The sequence below is a fragment of the Crocodylus porosus genome, unplaced genomic scaffold, assembly GCF_001723895.1.
Source record: "Crocodylus porosus isolate Cpor-Errol unplaced genomic scaffold, CroPor_comp1, whole genome shotgun sequence".
Lineage (NCBI taxonomy): Eukaryota > Metazoa > Chordata > Crocodylia > Crocodylidae > Crocodylus > Crocodylus porosus.
Genome location: NW_017728931.1, coordinates 137,563,519 through 137,581,339, shown reverse-complemented (window position 1 = coordinate 137,581,339; position 17,821 = coordinate 137,563,519). Strand labels below are relative to the sequence as shown.

General features: G+C 47.2%; 1 protein-coding gene across 1 annotated transcript in view; it reads right to left on the bottom strand.

Annotated features, from left to right (window-relative positions):
* The window catches only part of ITIH5 (inter-alpha-trypsin inhibitor heavy chain family member 5), a 50,868-nt gene extending 43,363 nt beyond the window's left edge, over positions 1–7,505 (bottom strand). The window contains exons 1-2 of the mRNA XM_019543746.1: positions 7,264–7,505; positions 2,185–2,229 (exon numbers count right to left, since the gene is read on the bottom strand). Coding sequence (XP_019399291.1) covers positions 2,185–2,229; positions 7,264–7,383 — 165 coding nt within the window. The 5' untranslated portion in view covers positions 7,384–7,505. The remainder of the gene's footprint in view (positions 1–2,184; positions 2,230–7,263) is intronic.
* Between the last annotated feature and the right edge of the window lie 10,316 nt (positions 7,506–17,821).

Below are 17,821 nucleotides of genomic sequence, written 5' to 3'. Positions count from 1 at the left end.
CCCTCCAGGAATTTCTAAGTGTTTTTAAGTAGTTACAGCTAAGTGAACTCCCCCAAAATAAACAGGCTCTCATTACCTCTAATTAGAAGGTGGAAAAAGCTCTGATCTGGAGTTTTGGTTCAGGCTTATTTCAAAATGTTGCTAATTATCTGAGTTACTCCTGCAAGAGACTTGCTTGTGATTTGCTATAAAATCCTCTGAAAGTAAAGGATAAATGGCTGAAGCATTAAAATTAGTTTTACACACAATGGGCATGTCTACACTTTACTGTGGATTCAAGCACCACGTGAAAAATGGTGACATTACGCTAATGCACACAGTAGTCTACTGCGCATTAAGCATCACCAAGAAAGCATGGAAATGTGCTGCTGTGCAGTAGCACAGTCTAATGCACATAATTTAGTACCTCATATTGGAGGTACTAAATTTAATGCACATTAGGAAAGGTGCACTAATGCACATGTAGACGTGCCCAGTGTGGCAGCCTCTTTAGTTTCAAACCTCTTGGATTTGCACCCATTCCTGACTTTCACTTTCAGTTTTAGGTTCAACCCAATGACTCATCTGCAAAACTCCGTCGAAGCCAGTGAGTTTCATCTGGATTCATCTGAAAGAACAAATTCCTCCAAATATTATAAATGCCAGGGAGTTGTCCACAGCTCTTGCTTGAAATGCAGCAAGGTCGACTACATATAGATTCATGGGTTTTGAAACAGCTACATGTCTCAAATCGCTACAAAGGCCATTCATCTCCTCTGATTTCATCCATCAAATGGCAGAGATGATGCCCTTATCCAGGGGAGGATTCATGCCAGGACAGGGGAAAGGATGCTGACTCATCAACCCAGTCATGAAAGGTGCCAGGCTTTCTGCATTAAACGTGGAAGCAGTTGGTGGACAGATGGTTTCAAAACAGGTTGCTACATTGTGAGTTGGCTTTTAGCCTATGTTCCAGTCTGCAAATCTTGTGCATTCCCTGGAGCTTTTGCAAAAATGTCTCATTGCATGAAGCCTTGACCTACAGCTGTGTAGGCTGCCTATTTTGTTTTCTCCACTCATTGTTGGTAAAACCCCTTAGGAAGATGAGAAGAGACAGGAAGAAAAAACATTTCTTTAATAATCGACAAAAGTTCACTCAGAGGCAGCAGTTTAGCGCAATGCTATTAGGTAGGTCAGAGCGATGTGTTTTCACGGTGTCCTGTTATTGTGCTGTCCCGAGATATTACATTTTCTTGCCAGACAGATTATTTCGTGCCTGCTTATATCACCTACTGCAAAAGTATGAAGAGAGCAGAAGATAAAGTCAATCTACTCCTGTTTCTTCCCTCTCATCCGTTGGTTTGATCAAAAGTATTTGACCTGGTGTCAGATTCTTATTAAAAGTAATAAGTGAAACAGCCTCATCTGGGAACTGGTCATAGGAGAGAGAGAGCCACTGACTTTCAGGTGGCTGATGCATCTCTGATCATAACAGACCGAAAGTGGTTACCATTTGCCGACTGTTGAGTGAGCAACAGTATGTGAAATGAGTCCCTCCAGTTCTTAGGGGCAAGCATGCACAACAAAAAAGGTGCGGCTCGTGGCAGGGATTGATAACCTAATAAAGTATCTCTGCAAAGAAGCCAAAGCCCAAAAACGCACAGGCTAAGTCGCGGTTCATCCTCAGAAATGCACAGTTGTTAATTCTCGTTAATGTAATGAAAGGTTTCACTTTTTGGGGGGGTGTATTTCTTTAAAGGCTCAGTTCCTGGAAGTGAGAGATTTCAGGAAAATGTCGGCATTCCTTTTTTTTTTTCCAAAAAATGTACCTATCTAGTAGAGGGAAGCTCTAAACCACGACCTTGGAGGTTCAGCAATCAGAAGGCAAACAAAAAGAAGCCCTCCATTTATTTTCTTTTTAATGCTATTATGTTTAAGCCAGCTTCGTGGTTTCTGAATGCTGGAGGTTGATCCTGCTGGAGATGGCTGCTGCACATCAGGGCTGGAGAAGATGGGCAGCGCGGGGGGGAACTTCAGTACTACTGTTCAAGTGGGGCCTGCTGTGTGGATAAATAGACAGCTCTCCGCTCGGGATCATCCACCACCACCACCAAGTTTATTCAGGGCCACACACATGCACCCAAAGCCACACACTCTAAGTGTTCGCTCCCATGTAGAAAAATAAATATGGTGTAGGATACATACCAGCCTCTGCAGTAACCTGCCTTGTCTTGGGACTCTGCGTGCCACCTGCAAAGGGTTAAGGGAACATTGTAACTCAGCCCGTGCCGTTTTAAGTTCCTGAAAGGAAGATTTGTCGTTTGTTTAACTACGCCGCGGAGTCCATCCAGGCTTGGGTTAGTGATGGATGTTGTACGGTCGGGGTTAAGTGATCCCTTTGTTAAATTTAAACTTAAAAGTACACATCTATTAACAGAGCTGCAGATCAAAGCTGTGGAATGGAATTTGGCTTTTGCCGGCTCAGTGCTGTGTGGGCTGAGCGTTTGAGTGCAGGGTGTCAAATGCTGGGTGTGCTAGGTCTGGACAAGCCAAGGCAGGGACCTGAGTGCTCTCAACTTTCATCTTGAATGAGGGCTTTACCCTATGGCACCATTCACCTCGGGATCTCAAACTGTTTCACAGCCAAGAACCACGGAAGTAGTCTTATGCCCATTTCATTGCAGGAAAAACTGAGTCTCAAAGCAGTTAGCTGGGGTAAACTGCCATAGTGGCATCAGTTTGAAGTCTGACCGATGACTCCTGAAGATCTGCCCCACAAGACTCTGCCTACAAGCAAAAGCTAAGTAACAAAATACTCTGAGAAGCTCTAGCTTTAACTCATGGGGGACCAAGGAATGAAACTGTTTAAAAATCAGCTAGGAGATTGATGGATTAAACAGAGCACCCATTAGTTACAACACCATCACCAGTAGTAATAGCCCCTCTGAGTTTGGTGTTGCATCTGAAATCTGCAGCCAAGAACAAGCCATAAAACGTACATCTCTCTTAGTGAGGCCAGGATGATAATAATTAAACTGCTTTCCCTTGACGACTTCAAATCACCCCCAAAAATTCATGCATACCAGGAAATGATTAATGCAAAGAAATCAACTTATTCAGTAAAATATTGGTGATATTCCAGATACTGGAGGAATGCAATGACATTCCTACTCAAGTTGTTCTTGTTAGTTTCCACAGAAATAACAGATTTCCTTGCCAAAGAGATGATTTTATGTCTGTTTACACCAAGGCTTGCAAAGAAATTAAACCATTTCCAGTTCTAGCACGTGCAGTATTTGCTCTGCTATTGCTTTGATCAACATCTTATAAAACTGTCTTACAAGAAAAATGGGTCACTGAGATTGAGGATTTAAAAACAAAAAACAAAAAACCAGAGACAAGTTCTGAGGTGACATAAATCCTCGTGCTTCAGAACCAATCTACGTAAAAGTGTTAGAAAATTTTGGTAAGTGATCCCATCATTTCCTGCTGCAGGATTTCTAGCCCCCCCGCTTATCAAGGCACGTGGCTTTGGTCACGGTCAGAGATGGGATTTTGGACCTGGTGGGCCACTGATTTCATCCAACAAAGCAATTCCTACATTCTTAATGGAAATCATACAAAAAAGATTCCCTTTCTGAAGAGCTGGTTCAAATGCAACCCATTCTGGTAGCAGTTCAAAGATGCTGTCATCTAATAGCTTTGGAGCGGCACACACAGAAAGCTTTTGGTGTTCCCCTCCAGCTCCCAGTAAACAGCTTCTTTCTCAGAAAAAAATGATTGCTGGTACAACTGACAATAACCAATAGCCTTGTTTTCAGTCTTAGCAGAGGAGCCCAGAACTGAAGGGACTATGGAGACTGAACTACCAGCCAAGAGGTTGTCTCTCCAGGTCACAGCTGGGGCAGTTTGTACTGCTGCCAGGCATGCTGTACCTCTCCCATAGATAAATAAAGCCTTCAGTCACAGCCCAAACTCCCATGATTTCATAGATGTGCGACATACCATTCCTGGGGGCAATTCACCCCACGGCAGAACACCCACACAAAGCAAATGCATCCTGCTTCGCCCCTCGGAGAGACCGAAATGGTGCATGGCTCCTAGCATAAGAATGGACTCTTCCCTAACTGCCCTCTGTGATACTAAATTAGCATTGCCAAAAACAGCGCAGAGAAAAAAAAATCATCTTGGACAGTGGTTGAACAATGACTAGCATGTGCTCTGGGGGCAGGAGCAGACCTGACTGTTTGCTCCGCTACTGTCGCTATAAGGAGAAGCAAATGACTTCCAAGGAACAAAGCCCTGAACTCTGTCTTGGATGTCCCATAGATCTGTCTATAGAGAGAGCTCAACCGCCAGAAGTTACGCACCCCACCTCCCGTTCTAGTTATTGTAGCCAACCTCTTTTGGCACGGTGGACAGGCCTGCCTCCAAAGCGGGACGCAACAGAGCTGTGGCCGCATAGCACTGTGCCCGAGCTAATTAGTTCTGCCTTTTAGCATTGCTGACGAGAAGCAGAGCTGGGGACAGCTGGCCTGCGTATAGCACCCGTAATCACGGCAGTGCTGCTTCTGGGTCAGAAAGCAGCCTGTGGCGATCGCCTGACCCAGAAGCAAGTCTAGTCCACTCCCGCAGTGGTAGGAAGCACCATGCTATGTCCTCGCAGCAGATGTGGCAGGACTGTGCCTGGCACCAATCCAGGATCAACTTTCCCATTGTGGATGAAAGGTTTATTTCAGGCAGTCCTCCAAAACCTGTGACTTGTCTCAGAAAGGCAGCTGCTGGTTGCTTACCTCTAGAGCCCCTTACTCCTTTCCCGTAGCATCTTGCGTCCTATGTCATAGTCACCTCCTGTAGCTCCATCACTCGTGTTCATGCATTGGGGAACAAAGCAGCAATGTGGAAACCTGATAACTATTCTTTCTTACAACAGTGACTGGCCCAGGGACATCGAACGATCAGATTTGTTCTGCTAGATGGAAGCGGCGGGTCCCTGTATTCTGCCTTCAAGCAGGAGTGGGGAGGGAGCCGCTTCACAGGTTCACAGAGAATACCATGCTGGAAACTGGGGTTGGGGTATCGTACTGACCCCCCTAAGGCATGAGACATGATTACCTTCCTTGTACTTAAAAGGCACTAAAAGCCTATTTCTTCCCTAGGACTGAAAACAGAGCTGAAACTTGGAGATGATTAACATTCGTCATGAGGACTCTGTCCCTTTCCCCCTTCTTTTGAGAGAAATAGTTGTTTTAAAGATTAATCTTGCAATCAGCACCCATGGATAAAATCCATTTTAAAGACACGGGCCATGACCCTGCAGAGAGCTATGCATGTGCTTCACCTTATACAGAGGAGGAGCCTCAGAGGGCCTATTTACCTCTGCTATGCAGAGGCTTAAAAGTTTGTCAAATTAGAGCTTTGCAGATTTATTTATTGATGGGGAGGACAGAGGGAAGCATGGTGGACCCAAGGAAACATCGTTGGGGGCCTGGACCAGATAAGTCTTGAGGTCCCTTCCAGCCCTACCATCCTATTCTCTGCTCCCGTTGCAGGTCTGATACAATGACTCTGCATCAGGGAATTGCTTCCCCCACTTCAGTGATATCAAATATTTGTATCATCATTTACTGGCTGTAGCATGATAGGGGCTGTGCCATGCTAAGACCTGTTGGTGGCTTCTCAGTATTTCATAAACCAATTGCACTTTCAGAGGCAAGGCTTTCCTTGCTTTCTAGCCCCTTCTTCTGCAGGAACTCAGACTTCAACATACTGGCACTTACTTGGGAGGGAGGAAAGTGCTATTTATGGGGTACTTAAGGCCAAAGAAATTAAGTGACTTAACTGAGGTCACACAGGAAGTCTGTGGGTAAGCAAGGAATTGAATATATCTCCTAAGTCCCAACATAGGATTAAACCACTGGCTTATCCTTCCTCTTATTTGCAACCATGCTCTTGCCAGTCCTAGACAACAAAAGGTGCCTTAAAAAAGAAGATAAGTATAAGCCATGCCGTGAAACAGTAGAGCCACCATGTTGTGCAAGTATTCAGCATTTTGGGGCTCTAAGAACTACAAAGCACTTTGCAAACTGCACAGCAAGCAGTGCCCTACGATCATCGCATCTAGCACAAGTGTGAGAAGCAACTACTTAACATCAAGCATCTGCACCAGAGCTTAGGACAGGGAGAAAAATACTGTATCCAAATTTTAAGTAGTCAAAATTACTCAAAAAAACTGGAATACAGCCAGGAGACAGCAGTTAACTCCCTCACTCTTGCAAAACTGTGCCATGGGTTTTGTAGTTAACACAGCAGGCTGGGACCCTTGGTGGATCTGGCATTCAAGGGCAGAGGATGCCACCTCTAGCATGGTGCCCTCTACCATCATGATAGGGCATTGGGACTTCACTGGCTCAGACCGCCAGCTACTGAATACATGTCGCTTTGCCCACAGCAAATTGCCCCTTGAACTCACCCATCAAGGGACTGAACTGGTCTGGTGCCACAGAGCATGGGAGATTAGATAGTGCCAGCTGATGTAGCTATTGGACTAATAAAAGTATCTAAAATGGTCCTGTCTCTTGAGGGATATCTAGAGCTTTAGAAGACACCCATTTGAAAACTTGCAAAAGGTGACTTGCCCAGGGATTTAAGTGCAGTTGGTGGAAAAGGCACTCACGCACAATATTATGGGAAGTAATATCTCATTGAGTGATATTAAAGGGAAAGAAAATCAGCAGAAATATTCTGTGCTTCTTATTGCTCTGTGCAACACTATATACACATGGGGCAGTATATGACCAACAGCTGAACTTTAATTAACACAGCTGGGTTACATTATGGGTCACCTGTGAAGCTATATAAAGCTTGTGAGGCTTTCCAGATAGACCAGGAAAACCAGAGCGCACCACCTTACAATCACTGCAATCTGAGTGTAGAGATCAATAATAAAACAGAAAGCACAAGCTAGAAAGGAGGGAAGGCAAATTAGGGGAACTCCCAAGGGAAGGGTTTTGACACCGAGATCATCTGTGTTTATTCGTTGCAAGAATGGGAAACACAAAAATCCTTATTACTGCCTTCATTCACCTGCAAATAGGTGTCACCTTCACCTCTCCTGAAGAAGGTGCTGGGAGTTGCTGTCACCTGTTAGCACTCGGCATTCACCAAAGCAAAAAGCTCCCAGGAGAGTTACTGTAAACTAGCCCCTTCCTCCCCCCGGCCAATCTAACTAACACAGATACAAGCCAGAAGAAAGAAAAAATATCATTACTGTTTAAAACTTACACGGTCAATGTAGTTATAATCCAGCATCAGCTTCTCTTCCAGATACCTAGCTAGGATCTCGGAGTCAGGCTGCCCAAAGGAGACTGGGCAGCTGCAGAAAAGCCACAGCAAGAAAAACATGGCTTGAGGGGCAGCAAGGGGGTCCTTCCCCCTGCAAGTGGAAGAAAAGCCCCTCTTGGTGCCGTGGCTGTTGCCTGCAGCTGGCTGGGATGGAGAGAGACTGCAGGAGAAGCTGACAGGAGCTCTCAGCCTGCACCCTCCCTCCCTCGCCTCCTCCCCATCTCTGGACCAGCCCCTTTTCAGACTCTGGGCCAGGACTGGGCTTTCCTTGCTAACATTTCACCACGGAGCAAAAGCAGCTCCTGGAGGCCAGGTCTGACACCCCAGAACGAGCCCATGCTGCTGAGTTTTTCTGAACCTGAGCCCAGGTCAGGCCCTAGCAGCTCGGCGCTGTCCTCTCGTGCTGCTGCAAGCTGCGTCTTGAGCCATTCAGAGTTCCTCTGCCTCCCGCAGCCACCCGGTTCACAGGTTTCTTCCACCACCACCAGAAGCTATCTGGGGTGGCAGGACATCTGCCACAGGCGGGCAGCACGCAGCCCCCATCCAGGGGCCGCACTAATGCACCTGTCTCTGAACTTGCACTAAACACCAAGCTGTATAGAGGGCACTCAGGCACTTTAAATGCTCCTTTAGGTGCTGCTGGCTTTTGCAAACCTCCTTCCCTTCCTTGCTAGACCTGCTTACACCGAGTTTCCATTGGTAAGCTCTGGGGGCTAAGTTAATCTCCCTTGCAGGGTGGGATCCCGTGGGCTGGTTCACACCTCCCCGCACATAGCACGGCGAGGGCCCCTTTCTGCCAAACTATTAAAGTGCCCGATCAGGAAGAAAGAGACCTGGGTTTAAAACCCACATCTGTTTGAGAAGATCTGAACCCAGCTCTCCCACTTCTGGGGTGACTGTTCCCACCTTCAGACATGGGGTGGGGGGTGTTTCTGGGAGGGAGGGCCTGGTCTATCTCTCGGTCCTGCCTGTGGACGCCGTTAAACCTTTATTGGGGCAAGGTCACTGGGTTACTGGAGGTGCTACTGGCACATGCCTCACACATGCCTTCACCTCAGCATTTATCCTGGCCAGCCTGGACAGTCCCTGCTCCACATGCTGGCCTCTAAGGACCCCTTCCTTGGTGTTTAAGTATGTTGGGTAGGGAAACATGGGGGCCAAATGCAGCGCTGTGAGTGCCAAGAGGCAGCAAACTGCCTAAAAATTAGGCCTGCAATGATGGGCTTTGTAGATATACACTGAATCTAGCCCAGGGGTGGGCTAAATGTGGCCTGGGGACTGGATGCAGCCCGCCAGGCCGTTCTATCTGGCCCCTGGGGCCCCTAAAAAATTTAGAAAAATAATATTAATCTGCCCTGGGCTGCCTGTCATGCAGCCCTCGATGACTTGCTGAAACTCAGTAAGCGGCTCTCTGCCCAAAATAATTGCCCATCCCTGATCTAGCCCCTCAGCTTCCTCACCTCCCAGCAGTTCCCCAACCCTGGGAACTGCACCAGACCCTGCCAAGACCCTGCTTCCTCCCTGAAACAGCTAATCCCAAACCTTGCCTCAGCAACGAGAGCCCTGCTTCCCTCCTTCCTGCTCTGCTGGTGGCAAAGAGCCCCTCCCAGTCCCATCCCATCCCTTTCCCAAATCTTATGTCACTTGGAAAACCAAGCTGATCTCGGCCCTGGCAGAGCTGAGCCCTGCAGGAGGGAGAGCTGTGAACTGACACACCTCTCAGCTGTCTGAAATGTTCCCTGTGCCAGCTGGCACGGACAGGGCATTTCTCTCCAAATGCATTGAACAGGCTTCAGCCTTGCTGTTTATTAGTCTAAAATAAGATGAAAACGTTGCCTGGGGTGAGCACAGTTTTGGCATTTTGCACAGTAGCACCCAGAGGTCCCAGCAAAGGGCCCAGCCCAGTGTGCTCGGTGCTGTACGCAGTAAGAGACAGGCTGTGCACCCCAAAGCTATTTACAGTGGAAGCAGGCGAGGAGCAGGGGAAAGAAAGCATTCTTCCCCTACACTGCAGTCCAGAGAGGTTAAGTGACATGCCCAAGGCCTCATGACTTGTGGCAGAGAAGAGAATTGAATCCAGCTTTCCTATGTCTACGCTGTGGCGGTAGGAAGCACAGGCCTGCTGCTGAAATAAGCTCCACTGACCAAACCTCACTCCACATATGTTCCCTTTGGGAGTGAGCCCTTGAGGACACCATTGGGGGGTGCCCTCAAGACCTGGGTTTCTGACTCGCTCCGGGGCAAGCAGCCCAGACACCACCATTACAGCTTCATTTCCAGTGTGATGTGAGGAGTATGGAAGCAGGTAACTGGGGACCATAGGCGACTGGTAGGGGGTGCGCAGGGGTGCACGTGCCCCCCGACGGCCGACACTGATGGTGCCAGTAGGGCTGGTGCCCCCCCCCGACAGGGTGGGTGGCTTCTGCGGGTGCCCCCCTATATTCAGGAGACACCAGTCAGGCATGCTGGGGACTGAGCAAGACTGAGTACCACCGCAATGCAGACACCCTAAGTGACTCTGACTCATTCAGTATTTTAATCCTTCACTTTAAGGGAGGATTTGCAAGCATTTTGAACTGTTGTCTACCTTTGCGTCCATGGAATGAGGGAAATGGGTTTCCATATACTGCATATAGGATAAAGTAGCCTGATTTTTCTCTAGACAGTGAAAAAGACCCACTGAATTTGCAGACTGTGGTCATTTGGTACCTTCAGACAACACTTCAGAGAATAAAGCAGGAGTCACGGCTATTTGCATGGGAAGCTGTGAATTGCCAATGCAGTTTCCAAACCCCCCTGATTGCACCTGTTTTCCTGCCTCTGGACTTATCTGACCTTCATCCATCCTAATGCCTCACAACCATGAGAGCTTGTAGCCTCACATCACTGTGTTATCCCCTTTATACAGGAAAACCGAGACACGAGTATGATTCAGGTACTTGCACAGGGTCAAACAGGGAATCTGTGGCCAAGTGAGAATTAGCCACATCTGCCGAGTCCCAGTCCTAAGCCTTGTCTCTTAGATGACTCTCTCTGGCCCTTTCTAATCAGTCCCTTGTGGAGTGGATCCAGGATGGAGGGAATACCATCTGTCTTCCTCCATCCCGGCACAAACCATGCAGGGCTATCTGGGGTGTAAGGACAGTGCCTACAAGGAGGAAGCCAAAAAGAAGGTATAAACATACATCTGATTATACAGCCACATCAGTGTAAAGGAGAACTAACTCCACAAACCCTGGTTTCACACCCCTGTACTTTGCCATCCTCATCATTATTATTGATGTGCAGAGTGATAGCACTTGGGAGCCCCAGACACATCAGCAGGATCCCAATGAGCTCATGCCATTCAAACACTTCTTCAAAAGAGGTTCCTTACCCCAAAGAGCTTACAGCCTAAGATGGACAGATGGGGCAACACAAGGAACCAAGGGAGCACTGTGAGTATGACAGGCCATGAGCTCGGCATGCCAGAGGCTTAACCACTGTGATTTTTTTTTTTGTAGACGTCATAGCAATGGAGAGTTTTAAGGAAAGGGTTGAAAGAAGGCAGAAAAAAGTAGTTTATGGATGCTTATAGGGATCCCCTCCCAAAAGGTGAAAAATAGGGGAAACAAAGACACTTCATTCACTTTATTAGGATCACTCTTGATCTGTAGGCAGCGTGAGGTGGTAGAAAATAAGGCATTGATGAGGGCTGGCAGTGGGTATGTTATTGGTAACTGCAGACAGTTGAAAACGATGCCAGGATTTATAATGGGATTAGAATACAGCCCACTGTATCCAGGCTCTCAGCTGAAGAATATGAGGCCACACAACTTAACAAAATATGATTGATATCTGTTTTGAACATTGTTCAAGTGCCAGCAGGGTTTGATGTGAGAACATTAGCCCGAGAGCCCTGCTGCACACGTTTCCAACCCCCACCCTCTCTCCTTTCATGTGTTCTCCTCTTTCTAGGTGCTAACGTGCTTGGCACTGGTCTCGGGATGTCATTAAAGATGGAGATAAGCAATTATTCAGGTCTGCCTGTTCTCATTAGACATGCTGGCTGCTGAGTTAAGCTACGTACCCTTGGCAAAAATCGGCAGGTGTGTTTTGGGTGGGTGCTCGTTTACATTAAATTGCCTGGCATGTCTGCGGCCAGTATGAACAGATATGTTCTGCAAAGGCATGACCTGACAATTTAGCCTCTACAGTCTATACGCTTTTCACCCGGGACTGATCCTCTTATTTCAGTGGAACTAGCCGTGTATATCTATGGATTTACTCTGCTATGCAACTGTGTAGGCAGAATTGCCCCCCTTCGTTTTTCATTATGCTGGTTAACTGACCGCTTGGGTGCGTGGAAGTTGGTGCTAAATCAGGCCGTGGATTTCTTATGTAGCACCTTTCAGCCAAAAGAACCAGAAAGTGCACGACAGTCTTTAAATCTCATGCAGCCTCCCATTCATTGTGATCAATGGGAGCTCCACGTGCAAAGAGCTATGTCCATATATGTATACTGCTTACACACACGTGCACAGTCACATGTATATGTATGGGGAAGAGCTTTCTAATACAGTAGATAAGACCCTTGTCTAGGACGGAGGTAGTCTGTGTTTAAACCAGGCTTTGGTATAGACCAGGGGTGCTCAACTCCCGGCTTGGGGGCCAGATCTAGCCCATAGGGCCATGTTGTCCAGCCCGCAGGGCTCTTCACAGGCCCAGCAATTTGGCAATGGGGGAGTGATGGCAGCATTAATTGCCATTCTCCTATTGCCAAAAATTTCTGAATCAGTGGGGAGCCATGCAGGCCAGATACTGTGGCCCTATGCACTAAAGCAGGCATGTGGGGCTGGGGGGTGCAGAGCCTGATCTGGGTGGCATGGAGCCCAATCTGGGCAGTGTGGGGAGGGATCAGTGTGTGCAGGGCCCAACCCAAGTGGTGCGGGGCAGGATCCAGGCAGCACAGGATAGGATCTGGGAGCACCAGGGGGTGGGATCCAGGGGTGCAAGGCCTGATCTGGGCAGTGCAAGGATCCCTCTAGGCACTGACTGCGGGCCCCAAACCACTCATCTGGCTCACGGGGCTGAAAGGCTGAGCATGACTGCTAGACTTTCTGTATGACTTTGCATGAATCTTCTAATCTACGCTTCATTTGTTCCATGGGAATGGCAATAATCCATAACACAAAGGTATCGCTGCAAGAGGCTCAGATGCTATAGTGGCAGGCAAAGCCATCCCTAGGAGTGTGTGGGGCCTGGGGCATATCAGCCCGTGTGGGGCCAGGGAGTGGCAAGCAGCTGAAGCATGGAGCCAGTGGCATGTGGAGGCTGTGGTGGGGCCTGTATGGCACTGTCCATGAGCCCCCCCAAAAGCACAGGGCCTAGGGCAGTCGCCTGGTTTGCTAGCCCCCCACCCCCACCCCAAGGGACAGCCCTGGTGGTAGGGGCCATTTTAGGAATTTACTTGTGTAAGTAACAATCACATTTCTTAGGTAACCTCTGATTAGAGTTGACCAGAAGATGAGTCCCTCCCCACTCCCTGCTAAAAATATTTTAAAATACATAGTAATCTCAAATTGAATGGGGAAAAGGTGGAATTCTTCCCCAGGAAGAGACCTCTAGGAAAATTCAGAGCGCTGAAGAGACATTTTTCAGCCTGCTGGCAGCCTGTCCTTTCTGCAGCTGCAAAGTGAAATGTTGATATTCCATTAAGAAAATTTAAATGGCGGGTTTCCTCCTGCCATCTGGAAGGCAGAAGGTGAGACTGACAAGAGCTTTCCAGTTTGTCGGGTAATGACTGCGTCTCTACCACTTCCACTACATGCCTTCCATCTCCTCCTTAGCTTGAGCCACATGCCAGACTAAAGGGAAGGATGAGTACAGGGTCACTAAGGGTATATCTACACTGCTGCTCCAAGGGCAAAGTACAGAAACTCAATTCCATCTTTGCAGGTTAGTCTAAGATGCAGATATTAAATTGAGAAACAACTGGACAGACATTCACTTTTGATTCAGGAAACACAGCCACGTACCTGCAGTGGCTCAGGCAAGAAGCTGGGGGGCGCTAGAGCATGGCTCTCTGGCAGGTAGCCAGCACGGGCTGTGTGCTTGCCTCCTTTTTCTGCTACCACCAAGATCTCTGGGATTTGCAGTCCAGACTCACAGCAGCAGGACTCTGCAGGGTTGCTCATCACTTCCTCCTCCTGCTTCCAGGAGTCTCTGGGATTTCTAGTCCACAGTTGCAGCCAGCAGTAAGTTTTTAGCAGGGCAGGGCAGCTCTGTATATGGGGGAAAGGAAGATTAAACCCTCTCCTTGGCCTCAGACTCCAGCCAGGGTTTGCCTTGGTGGGGGGGATAGTCCCTTCTCTGCTGGAGCAGACAGCCCAGCCCAGGACTGCAAAGCATGCTGGGGTGCTGGGGGACTCTGATTTAACTTGAACCAGGAAGGGGTCTAGGACAGAAGTTTCATAAACCAGGCTTGACCCAAATCAGTTAAGTCTGTTACTACATTCAACCAGGTTTATCTTAAACCAGTTTCTGCCATTTTGAACCTGGGTTATGTGCACTGACCTTCTGTTCTATTACAGGTTTAAACCAGTTTCTGTTCACTTAAACCGGTGTATGCTTAACTTCTGTCCCTAGCTAAGAAGTGTCCCTTGGGGGATGCCCTTCTGCTGCCACTTTCTGCTGGAGACAGAGATCTCTAGGGTGATGACAGCGAGTGCCCTTAGGATATTTTTATCATCTCATTCCCAGGTGGGGTACCTGCAGTGTGGAAGTGAGTAGGCAGGATTTGCTTCTTTGTGATGCTCTGGGGATTGCTAGAGAAGTGGACAGATGTATCCTCTATTTCAATATGAATTTCACCTTCAGTCTTCCAGGTGTCAGCCAGGGACCAGTTTTATTGTGATTCTTCCAATGAAAGGTCAACAGTTTTTGGCACAATTGACGTTTCCCCAGGGAAAATGTGAATCGAACATTTGCCACTGGAAAACCATTCCTATGAAAATTCCTGACTAGCTCTTAAATCTGATGCGTGGTACCAGAAGCTGTAAGGCCTTGTATAAAAATGCAAGGCCCTTCTACTGAAATGCAGTGCTTGATTTGTTGTTTTATTTTTTTTGTTTAAAGATTGTGCATGAGTATGGTCTGGAAGATGATGGTCTACAAGATGATGGTCTGTGTTTATTCTGAGACCCTGTCTAAAGGAATAGCACTTAATTCTTTGCGTCCTCGAAGCATAAAGTTAAGCATCCCTGTGAAGAAGACTGTTATAAGTGAGGGTGATTTGCAGAATTTCCCAAAGTTTATGTAAAAGAACCTGGTTTCCATTTCTACATGCTGTTCAGCACCAGTTTGGGCTTCTGGAAATTATGTGACTGCTTTGCATGGGCACATCTTGTTTTCTGTATCCTTTTAAAGCCTCGTGAGAGAAATACAAAGGGACCTAAACATTTCATCATATGTTGCCTTGTAATTATGCAGAGCTAACTTCCAACTATCTGTAAGCGCCTATTTTTTTAAAGCTAGTTTGAAGATTTCAAGCCAACTACAAGGCAAAAAAACACATTTCAAATAGACATAGACAGGTTCTGTCTACATAGGTGCACTGGAGGCTCACACTGATGTAAGCAGGAATAGTACATGACTTTAGAGGAAGAGAGAACTTTTTTTCTCATGCTGGAAAATTATCCTAAGCCCATTCAACACAGTTGGTAGTGCTCAAAATCTTGTCTGTCTGAGGGTCTGTAGCAGCATCCCTGCTCTATTTTGCCTGAACTGCCTTCCAAAAGGGTTCAGGTCTCTTCTGCAAGTATGTTTGTGCCATCTAGTGGTGACAACGATTTCAGTGAGCTCATACTTTCAAACAGCTCCTAATTTGATCACACATTGGTCTGGAGGGAAAAGCCATATGCATCCAAAGGAGAATGACACTAGACACGAAGTCACTGTTTAAAGAAAAGTCTTTGAGGCTCTGGTCCTGGGCACTGTTCAGTGCTGACCTCTGCAGAGAGGGGCCTGTGTTTGTACAGAGTCTTACTGCTCTGCTTGCAAGACGGTGGTCCTTTGCACACCCAAAAGTTGTACTGCTTAGGTCTGCTAGTATAGTGGGGTGCAATTATACCAGTATAAGCATGCTTTTCTTGACATAGCCTTTTCCCCATACTGAACAGGCAATAAGATGCACTAGTGTGAGGTACAGTACCTGTGTACATTAGGTATAAAAAGATATGATTTGACATAGAAACATAGAAAAGGAGGACTGGAAGGGGCCTCTGGAGGTTATCTAATCCAACCCCCCTCCAGGTACAGAACGACCCCTATCCAAAACATCCTATACAAAGCCATTGTCTAGTTTATTAGACAAACTATGCCATCAACCTCCATACAGCCACAAGACATAACACTCTCACCTACCACAGGTAAAGCAGAAGGCAACATCAACCAGCAGTCTGCTGCTGTGAGGGTTATTAAAATACGCTCCAGAGATCCCAGCAAGAGGGCCAAGCCCCCTGCTACGGAGGAAGGCAAAACCATGCCAATCTCCATGGAGTAAAATTCCTTTCTAACCCCAAATATGGTAATAGGACTGACCCTGAGAGCGGAGGCAAGGCTCTCTAACCAGCACATAACCTGGTATAACCAGTATAATCTATATAAACCAGTGTATCTCAGTATAACTGAGCAATGGTAGCAGTGTAACTCTCCACGCTAGGAGTTGTACTGGTATAACAGATATACCATAAACAAAATCAGCTCCCCCCCTCCCTTTTAAAATAGCTACAGTAATCCAAAAGCAATGTGTAGACCATGCAGTAGTTTGCAGATGATTAAACTGAAGGACTATTGTGCAAAAGAGTGTTGTCTACTTGGGACCTGTTTCATGGCATGGGTTACCCCAAATTAGTGCATTCAAGCTGCTTCACAAAGCTTGAACATTGCAGCCCATGTGGAAACACCACTCGAGTTACACAGACCGACTGGTCAGCTGCTCAGAGTGACAGGAGTACTTGGCCACTCACACTGCCCTACCTCCTCTGCCTTTCTGATTTCGGGGTCTGTCAATATTGCAAGCCTTCTGCCGGCAGACAGCACCCATCACAGAAAAGATGCACGTCTTGTCTACACCTGGATGGCTCCTCCTGGGATGGTAGTCCTCCATGAACAGCCACTGGGCTCGCAGGAGAATGGAGAGGCTCTTCTCCTTCAGCTCTGGGGTACGCAGGTGGACACACACACACGTTTTAAGGCCCTGTGACTGATAAACCATCAATTAGTGAGATTTGATTAAAGTAGAAGATTGGAGTGACGTGTGTGTGTACACCACACATGCATGTTCTGCTAAAACCTGTCATTGAGATACAGGCAACAGCAATAAAGTGGAGAAATCTTTGTAAATCCCTGATGGGTGTAATGCCTAATAGTTTGGGTTAAGAAATTATTTAAATAAAAACTAAGTTATTTTGTGTGTATAATAAATATTCTCGCACATAGAATCATAGAATAGTAGGGCTGGAAGGGATCTCCAGAGGTCATCTAGTCCAACCCCCAGCCTGAGGTAGGGTCATCCCTATCCAAATCATCCTGTATAACCCATAGTCTAAACCGTACATAAGACTTTTGTCAGTCTTGACACAACACAGACCTAACACCTTAACCTGCCACAGGTAAAGCTGGGGAGAACCACAGCAACCCATGTCCTGCTTCTGTGAAATGTTGCCAATTGATCCTCAAGAGATCCCAAGTAGAGGGCCATGCCCCCTGCCACAGAGGGAGGCAAACCCCCCACAGTCCACACCAGTCTGATCATGGGGTAAAACTCCTTCCTGACCCCAAACACAGTGATTGGTCTGAAGCTGAGCGCAGGGACAAGACCCTCTAGTCAGGAACCTCTGGCTTTGGTCCCAGCGGGACCATTGGCAAACCCCAGGCCAAGTCCCCAAAATTGTTATTTCTCCTTTGCTGTACTAGACACTTACTGGTATATTTTATCCTCAGCTCCTACAGACATGTGGGGAGCCTGGTTGGATGCGCTGGAAATCCAGTGCATCAGAGCAGACTTGATTAATGAAGTCTGCTGGAGCACAAAAACTGATGCACTCCGGTAGCCTTCTGCATCATGTCTATCAGTGTCCCCGTGTGTCCCCACGCTGAAAAAATGTTGACAGGTGCACTTTGAAATAAAACACATTCAATGAGCTTCAGTTCAAAGCGCCCACTGCCATTTTTTCAGCACAGGGATGCTGATACACATGACACGCAGTTGCTTTTAATTCACATGGCTCGCTACTTCAAGTGCCCGGCATCGTGTCCCACAGCACATGTAAAAATGCCCCAAGATTTTCCTTAGCGTGGCTCAAATTTAATTCTGAGATGTCTTTCTTTTTTAGTCTTGGGAGGATAAAACTTCTGCCTGCTGCTTCAGCAGAGAATTATCCTGAAATGATGGGAAAGGGAGAAAGTAAAAGCTACACACATTTGCAGTATTTGCATTATATTAGCACATACATAT